The sequence below is a fragment of the Cydia pomonella genome, chromosome 23, assembly GCF_033807575.1.
Source record: "Cydia pomonella isolate Wapato2018A chromosome 23, ilCydPomo1, whole genome shotgun sequence".
Classification (NCBI taxonomy): domain Eukaryota; kingdom Metazoa; phylum Arthropoda; class Insecta; order Lepidoptera; family Tortricidae; genus Cydia; species Cydia pomonella.
The window spans coordinates 2,513,089-2,533,190 of NC_084725.1; the positions used below are offsets into that span (position 1 = coordinate 2,513,089).

The 20,102-nt window shown below is 43.7% G+C and overlaps 2 protein-coding genes across 5 annotated transcripts in view; both read left to right on the plus strand.

Annotated features, from left to right (window-relative positions):
• Window positions 1–20,102, plus strand: part of LOC133530713 (nuclear receptor subfamily 2 group C member 2) — a 33,204-nt gene that overhangs the window by 9,843 nt on the left and 3,259 nt on the right. For 3 of the 4 annotated variants that reach the window (XM_061868736.1, XM_061868734.1, XM_061868735.1), the window contains exons 9-11: window positions 227–407; window positions 724–871; window positions 17,096–17,407. In XM_061868736.1, coding sequence (XP_061724720.1) covers window positions 227–407; window positions 724–871; window positions 17,096–17,274 — 508 coding nt within the window. In that variant the 3' untranslated portion in view covers window positions 17,275–17,407. Of the gene's footprint in view, window positions 1–226; window positions 408–723; window positions 872–17,095; window positions 17,408–20,102 lie in introns of those variants that run through there. The other variant, XM_061868737.1, reaches the window with a different exon arrangement.
• Window positions 5,919–12,833, plus strand: LOC133530711 (uncharacterized). The gene is made up of 2 exons (XM_061868732.1): window positions 5,919–6,359; window positions 6,503–12,833. The coding sequence occupies exon 2, from the start codon at window positions 6,907–6,909 to the stop codon at window positions 12,337–12,339; it is 5,433 nt and encodes a 1,810-aa protein (XP_061724716.1). The 5' UTR covers window positions 5,919–6,359; window positions 6,503–6,906; the 3' UTR covers window positions 12,340–12,833.

Genomic DNA, 20,102 nt, shown 5'->3' on the forward strand with positions numbered 1-20,102 from the left:
CGTTAGTGTGTACGTCTGCGTAAGTGTGTTTGTGTGCGTGAGCGTGAGTGTGAGAGTGTTCACGTGCTTGCACGAACGCGCACGCATGTGTGCTTGTAAGTGCATGCACGGGCGTGTGGGCGTGCTTGCTTTTATATGCGCGCGTGTGTATGTGTGTGTGCGTGCTTGTATGTGTGTATATGTGTGTGTGTGTGTGCCATAAATATTAATCATCTGTGTGTTACAGATTCGAGATTCAAGTGACCCTGCTCAAGAAATGCTGGCCCGAACTCTTCGTATTAGGGCTGGCCAAATTGTCGTCCGCATTGCAGCTGACTGCATTGCTGCCGCAAATGGTCGCGCATCTGCAGGCCGTGCTGCGAGAGCGAGCCGGCAATGCTGAGTGCGAGCGAGAACGCGGCGCCGAGGTAATTCTACTAAACTAAATCGATAGGTTAGTAGCCTGTCACGGTCGCCATGTGAGGAGGCGATACGGAGTCAAGTAAAACTAGAAATATGATGAATAAATAAAGTCAAACCAAGCTAGCTCTACAAGACGTTTGCAATGACAAAGTGTGTAGTTCTATGAAAATATTATATTGATACCCGAGCGAGCGAAAGATTCCATAATTGAACCACGAGCGTAGCGAGTGATTAGAAAAGTGGTATCTTCAGTGTTGCGAGTGTTTCAAGGCACGAAGGTTAAACAAATTTTGCCAACAAGTGAAACAACATTTTTTACAGATTACCACAGCGGACTATTCCGATGAGCGAGTATCAGAAGTGAGCAGCATGCTGACTCGCTTGCAACAATACATCGGCAATATGGAGCAACTGCGTGTGAGCGAGAGGGAACACGCGCATCTTCGAGCGTTGTGCCTGTTCTCACCAGGTTAGTAATTAATTATCATCATTATTTAGACGAGTGTCTGAAGTGAGCACATGCTGACTCGCTTGCAACAATATATCGGCAATATGGAGCAGCTGCGTGTAAGCGAGATAAGACATGCAACTAGACGCCTGTGTGGTGCTCCGCGAACCTTGTGAATTTCGGATACGTGGAAGGATTGTGTGCCCTGGCCGAGTCCCGTGTGCGGATCCCAACTCCCGGAGAAAGGTTATGCCGCCTGATGGTAAGCTGTCTCCGTAGCCTATGTACGCCTGCAACTCCAGATGAGTTACACGCGCGTTGCCGACCCTAGCAAACCCCCCCCCCCCCCCCCTCGTTGAGCTCTGACAACCTTACTCACCGGCAGGAACACAACACTATGAGTAGGGTCTAGTGTTATTTGGCTGCGGTTTTCTGTAAAATGGAGGTACTTCCCCAGTTGGGCTCGATCTGCTCTAGATCTGGAATGACATCCGCTGTGCTGTGCCCTACCACACAAAGCGAGAAGACTTTCACAATGTCCATACCTCTCTTTCGGACGTAGTTTAAGGACGTAGATTTTGTTCCGTGCCTCTACCTTGCATAATTTTACGGAAACTCGTTTGAAAGCGCCATCTCTGATTCTATTCCGAAATTAAGTGTATGTGTACTTTCGTCCTTCATAAAGTTAGGTCTACTTGGTCGGTTTACAAGTCAAATTAACTTTTGACGCCAATGACGAATATATCCGCACCGTAGGTCCAACAACGCCAACGACGGATGAATCTGTCACAGACAGAGCAATATAGACCTACGTGAACATGCGTAAAGTTCAATTTCAGTTTTGACACTTTGGTGACGTGGCGTCCGAGTGACAGCTTTTGTGTTTGACACGGTGTCGAAAAGATTAATAGGTAGAACCTACGTAAAATATGGAAAACTGTATTCTGTATAAAAGATATGCCTGTACATATGTTTATGGTCACTGGATCGCCGACCGGCACCGTTGGATAGCTAGAGTTTCCGCAGTCACGGATTTTAATTCAATAAATTATTCTATTAATGTATTACAGTATTAAGTTTCCAATTGTATTTTATGCAACAGTTGTATAAGAAGGGTCAAAGAAGGCGGCGAATATTGTAAAGGAATACGCCACGAGCATTTTTTGACCCACTTATACAACGTTGCATACAATGTTCTTCCTACGAGTCAACAGAAATAAATCTTAATTTAGTAAACCAAGCAAAAGTATATGCTAAGATACGCGAGCATCCCTTGTTCCGCGCCCGGCCCGCCGCGGCCCGGCCGGTCGGCGACACCTCCTCGTAACTCATGAGGCCCTGGTACTTGCACTTTGCTAAATTAAATTTTTGGACAGTTTTTTTCTCGATTTTGGCCACAGTAGCCTATGGAGACTAACAAGCAACGCTAAGCGGTCTTCGTAGTCTATGGGTGTTGCTATATTACGGGTGTCACATGCGTGTTTCTGACTTATGAAGCAATTGTTTCTACATTTTGATTTGAACCAACACGATTTTCATTCATAATTTTAAAACTAATACAAACACACTGTGATCACGAACGTAACGTCACATTCGAAACGTCAGGCCATATAATAAACGTAAGTTTACGCAATTAAGTCCCGTATTAGTTTTAAAATTATGAATTGTTTCTACTATGCAACCAAATGAATATTTAGTAAGTTGGCAGCAATGCACTTAGTTTGAAACTGTACTAGTTTTGACTTTGTTAGGTTGGTAGCCATTAATCGAAGTAACGTTATAGCGATTTTAAAGCACAAGTGCTGTTATGAGGAATAGACAATATAGACTTTTCTTGGAACCTTTTATGTATGTTCTTATATTCGTGTTAATGAATGTATAAATGACAGATAACAGTAGAGCAGTAGGAAATAGTTATTTGTACAATAAGATAGCAAAGTTTGATATTTCTTCGAGTGCTTATTTTGAGCCCCGTCCAAGCGAAAGATTCTATATAGAACTTTGATCTCGTGTAGTACACAAAAAATTTCACGTCGGCAGTTAGAACATATTTGTAAGGTAAAAATACAACCTGAAAAAATGTAATCCATCTTCATCACTATTTCACTCATGTTTTCGGAAGGTAGGTATTCTAACAATTAAGTTTAATTGCCGCAATAAAACAAAACGAAAGAAATTTCAATTAAATAATACCTATGGAAATAATGAAGTAACGAACATCAATTCACAACTTTTTTTTGTAAAAAAAAAATTTTGTAAGATACGGTCCGAATTGCGGATACAACTATTAGTCAACTATAGTAGAGATCGTTAAAAGTAGAATTATTTACTTTGCGTAACAATTGCGTTTTTTTTAAGGTGGTTCGATTTTCATACAAAAAACAATCGCTATTTATTAATTAATTACACAATATTATTACATAAATAGTTGCGCATCTACTTTCGAATATTCATTTGCGCTAAATTAATAGAAAAACTTTGTTTCATACAGAAATCATGCAATAATCAACGTTATATTTTTATAAATTTTACTCATGTGTGTGTGACAAATGTCGTGTACAAATACATTGCGGCGTTGCCACTCCATGCATCGGCGCGACGTTGCGATGTTTGACGCGTTTTTAGCTGACTCTGTCGACACTGACACTCAGTGTGACCAGGCGTACGATAATTGTCGTACATGTACGATAATTTGGGCCCCGGTATGACGTAATGTTCCAAAGAGCATTATCGTACACTAAAGTACTATAATTTCAGCCCTTGGACGATGTCACCTTAAAAGTCTAGTAATTTGAAGCAAAATATGACACTTTCTCTCAGAAATAGGCTAAAATTAGTATCTTTTGGGTGTTCGGCTCCTTGGTGTAAGTTTAAAGTTTAAAATGTCACAATTTCCTGTATACCGTTTGAGTCTATCCCAAAAATACACAAACATAAACAGATTTTTTGCGCAATTTAGACAAAAATTGTCTTTTTTTATTATTAATTGGAAGTTTAAGCTTATTTTGCAAGACATTTTTAGGGGCTGCCTTTTTGATATTGACACTCAAGTACGATAATTCTCTTCCGCTCACCTGGCAACACTGCTGAAACTTGACAGGACCTGGGGGCCTACCGCGAAAACCTAAATTCGCAAATTGTGGGGATCTTTCTCTTTTACTCTCACTAAGACGTAATTAGAGTGACAGAGAAAAATGCCCGAAATTGACGAATTTCGATTTTCCCGGTAGCCGCCCTGGTGCTTGAGGTACTCGATAGAAAACAAAGCTGCCGCATGTTCTGAATTGTGATTTTATGTGTTTTTGGATTGAAAATGATAGCAACGTCTAAATCAAGTTACAAAAATCATCGATATTCTGGTCCGCGAAAAACCAGGAAAAGTGTAACTGTAATTGGAGTCTACAAAAATGACCAATTCATAGAAAATATGACCTAGAAACTAGTTCACTTTTATAAAACTCAATTTTGCCCGAGATTGTACTTAGGCGAATACCTAAGGGACCTAAGTGTATTGATCTTGAATAATTAGTTGGCTAATACATATATGACTCCAACATGATATGGACATTTACATCATAACTATTATACCTAGTTGGTTACTAAGTTCTGTTACTCGATTTCTTTCTTTCTTCCTAGCGTTGTCCCAGCATATTGCCACGGCTCAATGGAGCTTGGGGTCCGCTTTGACAACTAATCCCAAGATTTGGCGTAGGCACTAGTTTTTACGAAAGCCACTGCTGTCGCGCCAAGCGCGATGTAAGTTGGTAAGTGGTATCAACTAGGTTACTACTTTGTCATGTGGCAACACTGACTGCTCGGATGACAGTTCCGATGGCGGAAAAAGCACGATGGCGCCATTGGGAAGATCAAAATGAAGGTACGTGCATGAGGCGTGGAATGGCGCTGGGTGTGCTGAGAAATTAAGTACTCAGTGTGCCTCCACGCGGTAACGGGAGCCTGCCCTGGTGAGTGTTTATACACATATTTACGCTTATATAATCGACATCCTAGCTGCATGGGAGTGGAACAAGGGGGTTGACCAACGGTCCTTGGTTAACGTAGTTTCACTAAGGTGTAGTCCAATCTTGAGGTGTATGTACCTAGACAACAAGGACATTGGACAGGGAAGCCCGTAGCTTCATGGAGTGTGTACCGGAAGCACACAGGCAAAGCATGTAGTACGGTCGGTTATGAGTTGGAGTACAAGGGCCGGGTCTAGGGGGCAGGCTTATGGAGGACCCCGTGGGGGCATCGCCCCCACGTCCAGGTGGTGTGTAGGACACCAGGGTACTAGTCGGTAGTACCTAGTCTGGAGGCGAACCGATCGTACGGATGAGTCACTCTGGATAGGCCAGTAGACTAGACTCTCATATTGATGCGTGCGATGCCAACTCTGAAGTAAATATACTGTACATGTAACAGTGTGGTCGAAGGTGACCCCCTTCTCCTACTCTCATGTGGCATGGTATTATATGTATTGATGATGTGATATATATTTTGTTGCCCAAGCGAATTTATACCCGCTTGGATTCAGGCACTTGTGTTACACAAGGTGGGTATAGAAGGCGCGACAAAATTGGTGGAGATGATCTGAGATTTTAGATGATGGGAAGCCAGATTAAGTTTGGCTATTCCATCTGTAGATCACTTTGAAGGGCCTTGTAGCGGAGATTGTCAAATTAAGTTTTGAATTGTTTGAGCTCAAGGTACCCGGTTGGCGTATTTTCTTTTGAAAATACGTACGAAATTAATTATTATTACTTTCACAGCATGCGACGAGTTTATTAAAGAATTAAAACGGAATGTTGTTTCAATCCCGTAGTACTAATTTAACCTTTGTTTCGTTTTTGTGGTAAAAGGGTGCACCCTAGGCTAGATTAAGTATTGGGCTACATTAAAATATTACCTAACTGTTATGATTATACACTCGATCGTTGTTGTGTAATTATTATTTTAAGATATATTCATAAGGTATTTTTGTTATGTTGGCTATCATACCTTTTATATAGATGGTAATAGATAATTGTTCCTTTTTTACCTTATCTATGTCCTTAAGCGTACGTTCAGATTTCATCATTTTATTTTTAGTGATAAACGAACGAGCGTGGTATAGAATGTCAGATGAAGGGTAACTATAAATTACCTTTTATTCAATAGATTACTTATGATAATTTATATTTCTTATTCGCGTTTAATTAGATTTACTATTTGGTAAATTTACCGATAAGTCAAACAATCTTCCAGACATGAATGAGAATCGGAACGCACCACTGCGCACTGGCAATCCTAGCAAGACCCAACGTCAAGAAAAAAAACAACGAGGAAAAAGCAGAAATTTCGCGGTATTCAAAGTTACTCGAGCGACTTGAGCGAGTGGCGTCTTCAAGTTTCTTGCTTAAGCTTATCATTAAGTGTATTAGGTAGTTGATAAATCACAGTGTTGTGGGGATTGCTGTCTCAGTTCTGGTACAGGGAATCATTTCCAAAGCGAGTTGCAGCACAATTGCAGGTACGAATAAGTTGTAATGTAGTTGGTTAAGCCGCCATGGCGCCGTCGGCCTCTCGGCGACAAAGTTTATCTTAGAATTATCAACAAATATGTTAGATCATTTTGTAAAATGTGGTCATTTTGGTATTCTGTGTACATTACAGCTGCACCAAGAAGCAGGGAATGTACCTGGCCAGTTCGAGACGTGTTTTGTGATATGTAGCATACGCGTGTTCATTCCACCGCCCGGAACGAAAAAAAAAAAGAATAAGTTGTTTACTTGTACGGCCGCACGGTTTCCTGGGTGAGTTTAAACCATGAATACGTAAAGATGTATGTTATTTGTTGGGAACATTCGACGTGAAATCACTGGAAAAAACAACATTAGGCTGAAGAAAGTAATGGGAAGCACGGTAGTGCCTCCGCCAAGACGAATACTACCTACATTTTTGAATTACATAGTATTTTGTAGAATTCTGGCGTTGAGTAGCCACGGATATCGCCATAATGGTTATTTATACGCCAAACGAGTGTAGGCTAACTGTGTTAATTATTTTCAGCTGGCATCATGGCAAGTTTATACAGTCGGGTTAAGCTGCGCCATGAAAAGTTACTAACGGTGACTGCGGACTCTCAGGCCCTCTGGGAGCAATTGCAAGCAGACGGAGTTGTCAGTGAAGACAAGTTCACGGCACTCCACCTAAAATTGAAACAGTGCTTGGGGACCTTTGAGAAGGAGATATTTCAATATTTAAGTGTGGTGCCGGATGCAGACGTGGTTAGCATGACACAGGATCAACTCAAGGCCGAAGATATATTGACAGAACTGGAAATTGCATGGCAGATTAACAAGAGGCGAAGTGGAGCTGTCAATAAGTCAAAGCTACCCGAGTTGAGCCTGCCAACCTTCTCCGGCGATAAGCTGAAATGGTGCGAATTTTGGGACCGATTTGCTGCCAATGTAGACCAGAGACAGTTACAGGAATCAGAGAAACTTATGTACCTCCTGAGCTGCCTAAAAGGTGCAGCTCTTGAAACGGTTTCAGGAATGGCAGCTACCAACGCCAACTACTCTGTTGCAGTGGATACTTTGAAGCAACGTTATGGGTCAACTGACACTTTAATAGACGCACATTATACAGCACTCAACCAACTTCAAAAGGCAGACCATACTAGTACCAGCTGCCGGAGTGTTCTGGATAGTGTTGAGCGAAATCTCAGGGTGTTGGAGAAGCTCGGGGAACCAGTTGGAGGCAACCATTTAAGAGCGCTGGTATTATCAAAGTTCCCAGAAAGGGTGATCCATGAGCACCACCTCATAGGTGAAGGTACTGACTTGAAGGCCATCAGAAATAATTTAGACCGCATAATCACGGCAATGGAGAAGTCAGCAGCTACAGTAGTACCAACTCCAGAGACCATTGCCGTGCATGGTAGTAGCACAACTGAGGCACTGCAAGTCCGTACAGAGGTAAGGTCTTTGAGTAGCCGGAAGCGGAAACATGCGGGAAATGCTGGTGCAGGTGCACCACCTTCAAAGCGACCAAAAAGGGCATGCTTGTTTTGCAATCTGAAAGGACATGCTAGCAGGGACTGTCGAAAATACAGTACAGTTGAAGCTCGTCAGAAGCAAGTGACAGGAAGGTGTCTACACTGCCTTCGACGCAATCATACAACATCATCCTGCAAGCGCAAGATTGCTTGCTTCCGCTGTAAAGGAGACCACCTGCTCATATTCTGTCCCAATCCGGCCTCAGATGGTGAGGAACATGATATTTTAGAGAAGCACTCTTTAAAATCCTTGTGTGCTACTTCTAACAAACACACTTTTTTGCAGACCGCAGTGGCAACTCTTCAAAATCCTCTAACTAAGAAAAGTAGCAAAGGCAGAATCTTCTTAGACTGCGGTAGTCAGCGGAGTTACATTACTGTAGCAGCTGCAAAAAAGTTAGGCCTGCCTACCCTCCAGGAAGACCTGCTACTCATATTCACCTTCGGAGCTTCTGAACCTCGGGAGACGTCGACCCCCTCAACAACAGTCAACATCCTGACGAAACGCAATGTCACCAAGCAGTTTACGGTGAACGTCGTACCAAGAATCACAGACAGAGTTCCGGTGACATCCTTCAAGTATCCTGGAGTCGATATTGTTGCTGATGATGAGACAGTTGGAGAGGTTGTAGATGTACTCATCGGAAATGATTTCTTTGGCGCTATCCTCAGAGAAAGAAAGATCCAGGTGTCGGAAGATTTTTGGTTATTGGATACTGATTTTGGATGGGTGCCTACAGGGAAGCTTACATCTGAAGAAAGAAGCGAGGTCCTCTCAGTGGTCACATATTGTCAGTGTCACACTCCTAGCTGTCCGTATTTCAGTGAGCCAGATCTGCCTTTAAGAAACATAGATGTAAGGTTCTTATGGTCATTAGAGAACCTAGGGATCACAGACTCACCAAAGGCTACGAGACAAGAAGAAGCAGTTCGTCACTTCAATGAGACTGTGCAATATCAGGAAGGCCGGTACTTAGTAAAATGGCCCTGGATTGAGTACCCACCAGAATTGCCATCAAATTTTGGATTGGCCTTAGGTCGATTGAAGAGTAACGTGAAGAGACTGGACTTGCAGTTAATTAAGGAGTACGACTCTATCTTGAGGGAACAACTGGATCTAGGAATTATAGAAGTCGTTACGAGAGGGTTAGACTTGAACGGAGACCACCCAATTCACTACCTCGCCCACCATATCGTGAAACAAGATGGCGGCAAAGGGAGGATAGTATACGACGCTAGTGCCAAAAGTACTGGACAGAAAAGCCTCAATGAGTGCCTTTACAGTGGACCTTCTATGTTAGAAGACCTAACTGCATTACTTTTGAAGTTCCGAACAAAGAAGTATGGCATACTGGCTGATGTAGAGAAGGCGTTCCTACAAGTAGCACTTCAAGAGGATGATCGCGATGTCACAAGGTTCCTCTGGTTAAAGGACACGACCAAGGAAGTGACGGAGGATAACCTACTGTATCTGAGGTTCTGCAGAGTACCTTTTGGAGTTGTTGCTAGTCCATTCTTACTGACAGCGACGATCCGACACTACATAAGCCAGTCAAACAAGGCCTTGCTGAAACAAGTCGCTGACAAGTGCTATGTGGATAACCTAGTGACTGGAGCTGATACCTTGCAGGAGGCTAAGCAGATCTATGACCAAGCAAGAACGGTGTTTGAACAACTGTCTATGAATATGAGGGACTGGATATCAAACAATCAGAGCTTCATGGATATGATACCAGAACATCATAGGTCAGTCAAACATGGACTGGTCAAAGTGCTTGGACTTATGTGGAATGTCGAAGAAGATACGCTGAAACTGAATTTGACTGAGGACCACTTCAGCACAGATCCTCCGATAAACACAAAGAGAAAAGTTCTTCGGGCTCTAGCACGTGTATATGACCCCTGTGGCTTTGTATGCCCACTCATGTTGTCAATGAAGCTGATCTTCCAGGATATCTGTGAAAGGAAATGTAAATGGGATACAGAACTACCTATGGAGTTGACACAGTCTGTGAAAATTGTCATGGAAGGTCTGAAATCCATAGTGGACACAGAGGTGCCTAGGTACCTTGGTACAGATGTCTCAAGGAGTGACCTTAAGTACCACTTGCACTGTTTCACAGATGCTTCCAAAGACGCTTATGCTGCCGTTATCTACCTTAAAGTGATTGAAGATGGACAAGGAAAATCAGTCTCTCTGTTGATGGCAAAATCGCACGTGTCACAGACCAAAGACAAAGACGAATTAAAAATTCCTAAATTGGAACTACTAGGATTTCTGATAGGAAGCAGACTCCTGAAATACGTAAGGAACCATCTTGATCTTGATATTGAGAAAGAATATTTGTGGTCAGATAGTTTGGTTGTACTTAGTTGGATGAGGTCAAACAAACTGCTTCCACCCTTTGTCGCCAACAGAGTGAACGAAATCAAGCGTGACCACCCTAACACAGAGATGTTCTACGTTCACACAAAAGCAAATCCTGCTGATATTGCTACGCGTCCTGAACTGTTTGAAGAGAAAAGGCAACTTTGGTTTAACGGACCAGAGTTTCTCGTTAATAAAGAATCCTGCTGGCCCCAAAATAGACTCTACGAGGCACATCAGAACCTTCTGTCTGTTGGGGAGGTCCTGGGTGACAACCCAGGTGAGCTGACACAGGAAGTATCCATTGGTGAGGTTGCAGACCAGAGTAAGACCCCCGAGCAAGGAAGTCCCAGTGATCCCGTTGAACCAATGGAAACCCAGGATTCGAGCATACCTACAGAGAGTGGTGAATATCCTACTGATGGAAGCATGGAACTCGACAATCCTGCCGATGAAGGAGGTATCCAGCAGCAGACCATTGTGGCCAAAATAGTGTCCGAGATAAAAGATCTACAAAGGAAGCACTTCCAAGAAGAACTAAATGGCAAAAGAACACATTTAGCACGAAACTTAGATCTCTTTGTTGATGTAGACGGCTTTCTTAGGTGCCGTGGGCGTATGGCGAACACCACCTGGAGCTATGACATGAAGTATCCGATACTACTGCCAAAAAATTCCGAATTCACTGACAGAATCATAAAGGAGACGCATGAGAGTAACTACCACGTCGGTGCTCCACACACACTGAGTATCATCAGGGAACGGTATTGGATACCCCAAGGGAAAGCCCAGGTAATAAAGGTGTTAAAGCGATGTACCCAATGTGTAAAACACGGCGGCGGTCCGTATCGTTTACCAGCCACACCGGCGCTGCCTCCAGAACGAGTAAATTATAGCAGACCCTTCACTTTCACTGGTGTGGACTATCTGGGACCGCTATTTGTGAGTACCCAGACTGGTAAAGAGAAACGATGGGTAGCCTTATTCACGTGTTTGACAGTAAGAGCGATACATCTTGAAATCGTGAAGGACCTTTCGGCAGAAGAATGTCTCCTAGCCTTGCGACGATTTATAGCTGCTAGAAACAAGCCACAACGAATGTACTCGGATAATGCGACTTGTTTTAAGTTAGTCGCTGAAATGGTACAACAGCCATACTGCATTAAGAATGACATCCAGTGGAAATTCATATGTCAACTAGCACCGTGGCATGGAGGGTTTTACGAGCGGCTAGTGGCCTTGGTGAAGCATTGCCTTAAAAGAACCCTAGAAAAACACCTTCTCAATGATACCAGGCTACTGACAGTGATAAAGGAAGTGGAAACAGTACTGAATTCAAGACCACTGGCAAGAGTTGGTACAGAAGTGGAACATGTCCTCTGCCCGGCAGATTTCATAAGCCTAGGACAATGTTTGACCATGAGACCATCTGCCGTGGATATTCCGACTTGTAACACTGCTACAAAGAGCGACCTGTTTGAGAGCTGGAAGAGAGGATGCAATATCCTAGAAGAATTTAAGAGGATGTTCGTCAAGCAGTATCTTGCTAGCCTGAGAGAAAGGTACAACAACTCTCCCAAGCAGCCTAGAGTTAAATCTCATCGATCACCACAAGTAGGCGACCTTGTACAGGTTAAATCGGACCTCAAGAACAGAAACCTCTGGAAAGTGGGGAAGATCCACGAGCTGATCAGGGGAAGTGATGGTGAATGTAGAGTAGCGAGGGTCAAGGTTGACGATTCTTCCTTGACACGTTCCATTGGCCATCTCTACCCGCTGGAGGTAGATGACGAGACGCCTGTGGTAGAACCGGTAGCGGCAGACGCGACTGAGATGGAAGAGGACAGCGGGGAGTTGGATGCTCCAAACAGTTCAAATCCTCATACACCTGCACTTGATGAACGGCCGGATGTCGACGTGGATACTCTGGCTGGATGTGACATGACCAGTAACAATGAAGTCCCACCACCAGAGGAGCAGCCAGAAGAAAGAGGCGTTGGCAGAATCAAGCGGATCGCAGCCATTCGCGCCAGGGATAAAATCCTGGAGTGGACGCGACACCTGCTTGCCTTGCTACAGTAACCTTCCTTGTTCTGGGGAGTGTCGCGCCAAGCGCGATGTAAGTTGGTAAGTGGTATCAACTAGGTTACTACTTTGTCATGTGGCAACACTGACTGCTCGGATGACAGTTCCGATGGCGGAAAAAGCACGATGGCGCCATTGGGAAGATCAAAATGAAGGTACGTGCATGAGGCGTGGAATGGCGCTGGGTGTGCTGAGAAATTAAGTACTCAGTGTGCCTCCACGCGGTAACGGGAGCCTGCCCTGGTGAGTGTTTATACACATATTTACGCTTATATAATCGACATCCTAGCTGCATGGGAGTGGAACAAGGGGGTTGACCAACGGTCCTTGGTTAACGTAGTTTCACTAAGGTGTAGTCCAATCTTGAGGTGTATGTACCTAGACAACAAGGACATTGGACAGGGAAGCCCGTAGCTTCATGGAGTGTGTACCGGAAGCACACAGGCAAAGCATGTAGTACGGTCGGTTATGAGTTGGAGTACAAGGGCCGGGTCTAGGGGGCAGGCTTATGGAGGACCCCGTGGGGGCATCGCCCCCACGTCCAGGTGGTGTGTAGGACACCAGGGTACTAGTCGGTAGTACCTAGTCTGGAGGCGAACCGATCGTACGGATGAGTCACTCTGGATAGGCCAGTAGACTAGACTCTCATATTGATGCGTGCGATGCCAACTCTGAAGTAAATATACTGTACATGTAACAGTGTGGTCGAAGGTGACCCCCTTCTCCTACTCTCATGTGGCATGGTATTATATGTATTGATGATGTGATATATATTTTGTTGCCCAAGCGAATTTATACCCGCTTGGATTCAGGCACTTGTGTTACACAAGGTGGGTATAGAAGGCGCGACAACTGCCATCTGACCTTCCAACCCAGAGGGTAAAACTAAACCTTGTTGGGATTTGTCCAGTTTCCTCACGATGTTTTCCTTCACCGAAAAGCGACTGGTAAATATCAAATGATATCTGTTCTGAAGTTCTGTTACTCGATTTGCAACCTCTTTATTTCCGTTAAAACAAATGCTACCGAAAAAATAAAAAATGACATAATGTGGTGGATTTGTGAGCTATAATTATATACCACACATAACGCTTATCTCGTCGTATCTATAATGAATTGGGGCCTAAAAGAGAATCGTATTCCAATTTTTTGAAACGCTTGTATTACTTTCTATATTAACTAAAAGTTGCCTTAAAATTCAGCTTTTATACTAAAAACGGCTTTAAATATGTTAAATTAACAAAATATATTTTGAAAGATGCTTTCGCGCCCAAAACGCTCTTTGAAAATTGTGTGACGTCACAGTTTATGGTTTGACACATAACTACATACACACGTAGAAGATACGAACTGTCAACTGATATTTGTCATTTGTTGTTAATCGCCTAACTGTCAACAGTGTCAATCCGAGAGTTGTGACGTCATCAGAATCTTCAATGACGTTTCGAGTTTGGTCACGTGACGTGTGCCGTATTTTAAATTCAATATTTACAAAAATATGGTCATTACAGGTCCCCTAAAAGTAGTTCAACATGTTCTTATAATCCAAAAAAATTTTTGGGATACAATTATGCCCTAAGATTTGTAGATGGAAACAACCCTATTGCGTTGCACAAATGTGGGCACCCGTCAAACATGATTTTGGGTGTGTCATACTCAGGGCTAACACAGATTCATTTCTGTGAAAAAGGTGTGCAAACCGGAAACTGGAAACCGTTCTCGAACCAATAGTGAAGCCCTTAAGCCACACCCTATTTCAAAACCAGCCATGGATCTTTGAACAGGACTCAGCTCCTGCACATAAGGCAAAAACAACTCAAGCCTGGTTTCGAAGGAACAAAATTGACTTTATTGCCCACGAAGACTGGCCGTCCTCCAGCCCGGACCTTAACCCCCTGGATTATGCCATATAGCAGGTTATTGAGGAGAAAGCCTGTGCTAAACCCCACACAAATCTTAACTCCCTCAAGCGGGCCATAGTTAAGACAGTGACGGAATTAGACATGACAATCGTGCGTGCCGCTATTGATGACTGGCCTCGTCGTTTGAGGGCCTGTGTCAAAGCCAGAGGAGGCGATTTTGAATGATATTGTCATATGTAATTCCTGATTTTGTGTACTTCATTTTAATATATACTTTATTAAACTTTCGTTGGTATATTTTATGTAGATAAAGATTATTGAAGTAACAGAATTTAATAACCAACTAGGTAGAAAACAATGCAATACATAAACACATAAATTGGATATGATGTGATCCGTTGAATGAAATTGACAATAAATAAAATAAATAAATAATTTTCTATCTCTAGGCATTGTGTGAAACTTCTAGTTGTGTCAAAATATCGGGAAATCAATAATATAAACAAACATGGTAAATATCTCATTTCTTTTTATAATGGTTATAAATAGAAGGCCATGCAATTTTGTAACTCACTGTAATTTCTGTAATTCTACTGTAAAATAGTACCTACTTTTTTAGAGGCTGGGCAGTAAGGGATTGCTTTAATTTTGGAACAAAACAGCGTTTTTTTTTGAAAAAAATACCTGAAAATCTGACTTACAAATTTGGACTTTCTTAGGTTCATTCTACTTAGACTCTTCTCCACCCTAGCATTAAAAAAAGATATCCTAAAATATCCATACCATTACGTCACATTTTCTAGTAACGTTCGTCTTCGTAGGAGTTGAGCTGGGTGGGAGGTACAAGGTGATTGGGTATGCGGATGACCTTGCTTTGTTAGGGGAACGCCGTGAAGAGGTGGTTGAGGCGGTAAAGGTCCTCGAGCAGGAAGCAACCAAGATAGGTCTCAGGATCAATCAAGCAAAAACCGTATACCTTCACATGAAACGGTACAAAAACACGCGAGTTCGCCGTGACAGCCTTCATGTGGAGGGTTCCGTCTATCAGGGTGTTGACAAGTTCCGCTACCTCGGATGTACAGTCACCGATACAAACACCCGGGAGGAGGAGATTGCACTGCGTATTCAAAACGCACTACGATGTAGTGCAGCCCTCCATAAAGTGTTGGTGTCCAGGCTTCTCAGTAAGAGTACAAAACTAAGAATCTATAAAACCGTCATTCGGCCTATTCTCATGTACGGCTGTGAGGCCTGGACACTAACTCAAAAAGAGGAAAGTCAGCTCCTGATAGCGGAAAGAAAAGTGCTCAGGAAGATCCTGGGACCTGTCCGAAGTGACGACGGCTCCTGGAGGATCCGGAAAAATGCCGAGATCGAAGAGTTGGTGGCTGAGCCCAATATCATAGGCGTAACTAAATCCCACAGACTTCGCTGGCTCGGTCACCTACTCAGAATGGGGGAGGATCGCGTAGTCAAGGAAGCGTACTTGGGGCGACCAACCGGCCGTCGACCGATCGGGCGCCCCAGGTACCGCTGGTGTGATATCGTGGAGGCGGACCTGCGTCGGCTGAATGCCAATTCATGGCAGGAAACCGCGCTGGATCGGGACAGGTGGCGTTCTCTCGTTTCGGAGGCCAAGATTCTTTTTGGATCGCTGAGCCAAAGCAGTTAGTTAGTTTTAGTTAGTTATTACGTCACATTTTAGTGTGAAAGAAATTTCAATGTAAAACTAAAATTTCAATACAAATTTTCGGGTTTTTTTAACACGAGGATTGATTATGCTAGTGATTCTGAGTTGGAAGAACCCAAAAATATCATGATGTGTGAGAATCAGATTTTGAATATTTTTATGGAAAACGCTCATATTTCTCATAAAATAATTTATTAATAATAGGTACCTACTTGATAATACTGATAACAAAAAAAAAATTAATGAGTCTCGAACCCACATCCTCTTGCATGTATTTCCACGTACATACCGCAACGCTATTGAAGCCTACTCACGCTGTGCCAAATTGTCTACTACAAGGATCCCAGTAAGACTGTTTGAATGTGTGAGTGATACTTAGAAATAGAGTCAAGAAACATTCTGTCGACATTAAGGGGTAGTTTTTGTACAATGAAGTGTTCAATGTTTGTTGTAATAGTTCAATATTTATTTATTGAGTGCGCTAAACATAATTTACAGTATAGAAATACCAAGACTACTCCACAAAAAAATTAAAACTCTAAATTTGCAATTGTGGCGCCATCTAGTGAGGTTTAAGCTTTGGGTAACCTAATCGAACCACCTTAAGTTCATTGTTTTGATTGTATAATAAAATACGTAAAGTATGGTGTTTTTATTAATTAATTATTAATTTATTACGATTCAGGACTCGTAGGAACGATACGTACGATACGTTTGGAACGATACGGTCTGACTTATTTCGGGGGTCTAATATCAACCATTAATATACCGTTGAATTACGTATGCACTTATTTTTGTCTCTTTCTATTTACTAAAGACGCGAAAGGGACAAAGACAATAGAATCCAAATATTTCGAACTTGTATTAGGCTCCGCACGTTGAAATAACATTCGATGTAAAGGTCACTTGAATGTTATTTTGTCTCAAAGTCTAAAAATGCGATTTTCCTGACTGTTTTTAAGCAGCAAATTACCCTTGTTCGAGCTGCTGACGTGAAAACTATATTGTGTATTTTGTTGTTTTATTGTGTGTTTTGACTCGCGCCAAAAAACCGCCGGCAAAATCGGAAGCGGTGGGCATGACGAGTAACGTGGCCACTCTACGTCTCTGCCTAGTTCTCTCACTACTTTTTATGCCACTGGTTGAGTATGTAGCCGGCCACCACGGGGTGTATGGTTCTAACGCATAAATTTGTCGACAGATGGCGCCCCAGACTTCCTAACCAAGAAGCTCCGCGAGCTGCAGTCGTCCGTGCTGCGCTCCCTGCGCGCGCTGTGCGCGCCGGACGAGGAGCGCGGCGCCACGCTGCTGCTGCAGCTGCCCGTGCTGCGCGCCTTCACCGGGCCCTTCCTCGAGGACGTGTTCTTTGTGGGTAGGTAGTCCGTGCTGCGCTCCCTGGACGAGGAGCGCGGCGCCACGCTGCTGCTGCAGCTGCCCGTGCTGCGCGCCTTCACCGGGCCCTTCCTCGAGGACGTGTTCTTTGTGGGTAGGTAGTCCGTGCTGCGCTCCCTGGACGAGGAGCGCGGCGCCACGCTGCTGCTGCAGCTGCCCGTGCTGCGCGCCTTCACCGGGCCCTTCCTCGAGGACGTGTTCTTTGTGGGTAGGTAGTCCGTGCTGCGCTCCCTGGACGAGGAGCGCGGCGCCACGCTGCTGCTGCAGCTGCCCGTGCTGCGCGCCTTCACCGGGCCCTTCCTCGAGGACGTGTTCTTTGTGGGTAGGTAGTCCGTGCTGCGCTCCCTGGACGAGGAGCGCGGCGCCACGCTGCTGCTGCAGCTGCCCGTGCTGCGCGCCTTCACCGGGCCCTTCCTCGAGGACGTGTTCTTTGTGGGTAGGTAGTCCGTGCTGCGCTCCCTGGACGAGGAGCGCGGCGCCACGCTGCTGCTGCAGCTGCCCGTGCTGCGCGCCTTCACCGGGCCCTTCCTCGAGGACGTGTTCTTTGTGGGTAGGTAGTCCGTGCTGCGCTCCCTGGACGAGGAGCGCGGCGCCACGCTGCTGCTGCAGCTGCCCGTGCTGCGCGCCTTCACCGGGCCCTTCCTCGAGGACGTGTTCTTTGTGGGTAGGTAGTCCGTGCTGCGCTCCCTGGACGAGGAGCGCGGCGCCACGCTGCTGCTGCAGCTGCCCGTGCTGCGCGCCTTCACCGGGCCCTTCCTCGAGGACGTGTTCTTTGTGGGTAGGTAGTCCGTGCTGCGCTCCCTGGACGAGGAGCGCGGCGCCACGCTGCTGCTGCAGCTGCCCGTGCTGCGCGCCTTCACCGGGCCCTTCCTCGAGGACGTGTTCTTTGTGGGTAGGTAGTCCGTGCTGCGCTCCCTGGACGAGGAGCGCGGCGCCACGCTGCTGCTGCAGATGCCCGTGCTGCGCGCCTTCACCGGGCCCTTCCTCGAGGACGTGTTCTTTGTGGGTAGGTAGGACCAAGCGACTCGAGGCAAAAGCGAAGCGTCCCCGTTTCAGCTTGAGCACAAATGCTTTCACATGTCCGGTTATATACGAGGTGCGGTCCAAAAGTGTCCGGCCTAACAAAGAAAACAAGTAGATATATTTACAAAACCTTTTTTATTTTTCGATATAGTCCCCCTCTATTTCAACGCACTTTGCAGATCTCGTGATAAGCATTTCTATCCCCTTAAAAAAATACTCTGGAGTTTTGTCCTCAAAATGGGCGAAAACAGCTTGAGCCACTTCATCATCCGAAGAAAATCGTCTTCCCCTTAAGTCTGCCTTAAGTCTCGAGAACAGATAATAGTCGCTTGGGGCCAGGTCGGGGCTGTAAGGCGGGTGGCGAATTTCCTCGAAGCCACATTTTGTTACAGCAGCTTTGGCAATTGCAGCGGTGTGAACGGGAGCATTATCGTGGAGAAGCCGAACACCTCTACTGAGTTTTCCACGTCGCTTCTGCTTGATTGCCTCTCGTAATTGCTCAATAAGGGTGGCGTAGTAAGTGCCATTTACCGTGGTATTCCTTTCTTTTATATCAATCATTAGTATTCCGTGACAATCCCAGAATACCGTTGCCATTATCTTTTTGGTGGATTGCGTTACCGTAAAACGCTGCAACTTTGCCTGGATTTTGACGTTTTTTTCTTATATCTGTGAACCTATTTTTCATTATGAGTTTCATGAGTATTAGTCGGATAACATACCCTGTACCTTACCAGATAAGACTCAAATATCATTACCTAATCATACTGTATTTCCGATTTACAAGCAATCAAAGTGGCAGGCAAAGTTGTAGGCCTAAGACGTAACTTTGCCTAGACGGATATCCCCATAAATAATGTGTTGCTATTTGCAATAATTATTTACTCTTGTGCATGAGACATTATGCTTGCCCCTGACAGTCAAATTATTGCCATAAGCTTAATACTTTTTTTTTCACATGCAATAGGTAAAGTTGTAGCAGGTTCCACAAACTTTCTATACAAAAACATCGTTAACTGTAGGGTTGTGCCAAAAAATTATTATTATTAAAAAAATCTATTTATATTGTTAGTTACAAAATAATCAACAAACAAATGTAATATAATGTTGTTTGATTTCTTTTTCTTTTAGTATTTAATAATTTGAACTTATTTGAATTTTTTTATTACAAGTACATTGCAGATACACTATTATGCTAATTTTCAATGCATTATTGTGTAAAGTTCTATTTCATTGTAAAGTTCTAATCACCTGACAACCCAGATTTCGATAAAAAGATAACTGCAAGACAAATCAAATGAGCCTAAACACAGTGGATTTATTATGTGTAGTTTAGAAGTTGCTATTTTCGGTCTCCATCATCAGACCATCTCGATGGTACCATAAACATTGCATTGTCACCCAAGTTACATAAGTATGTCAAACACCTCAATTGGTCGCTAATAAGTGGTTGAAAATTAGATTGCAAATTTTGAACAAAAAGACAATTACAAGTAAACATACAACATAATTATAATACAATAAATATACAATTGCAAGTAACTACAATAAAAATATAATAACAGATTGCAATAAGTTGTTTTTTATAATTTTCATTTTAATACCCATAAGTTTTTTTTTGTTAACGTTAGTCTATTATTGCATTGTCAACAGATCTACATAGGTACCCACACTGAAAGTCGGTGAAAATCGACTTGCAAGATTTGACTTAAACAAACAAACATTGCAAGTTAATAAAAAGCTTGTAATAAATAAACTCATTTAAGCAGTTCAGGCAAGCTTACTTTTACTCT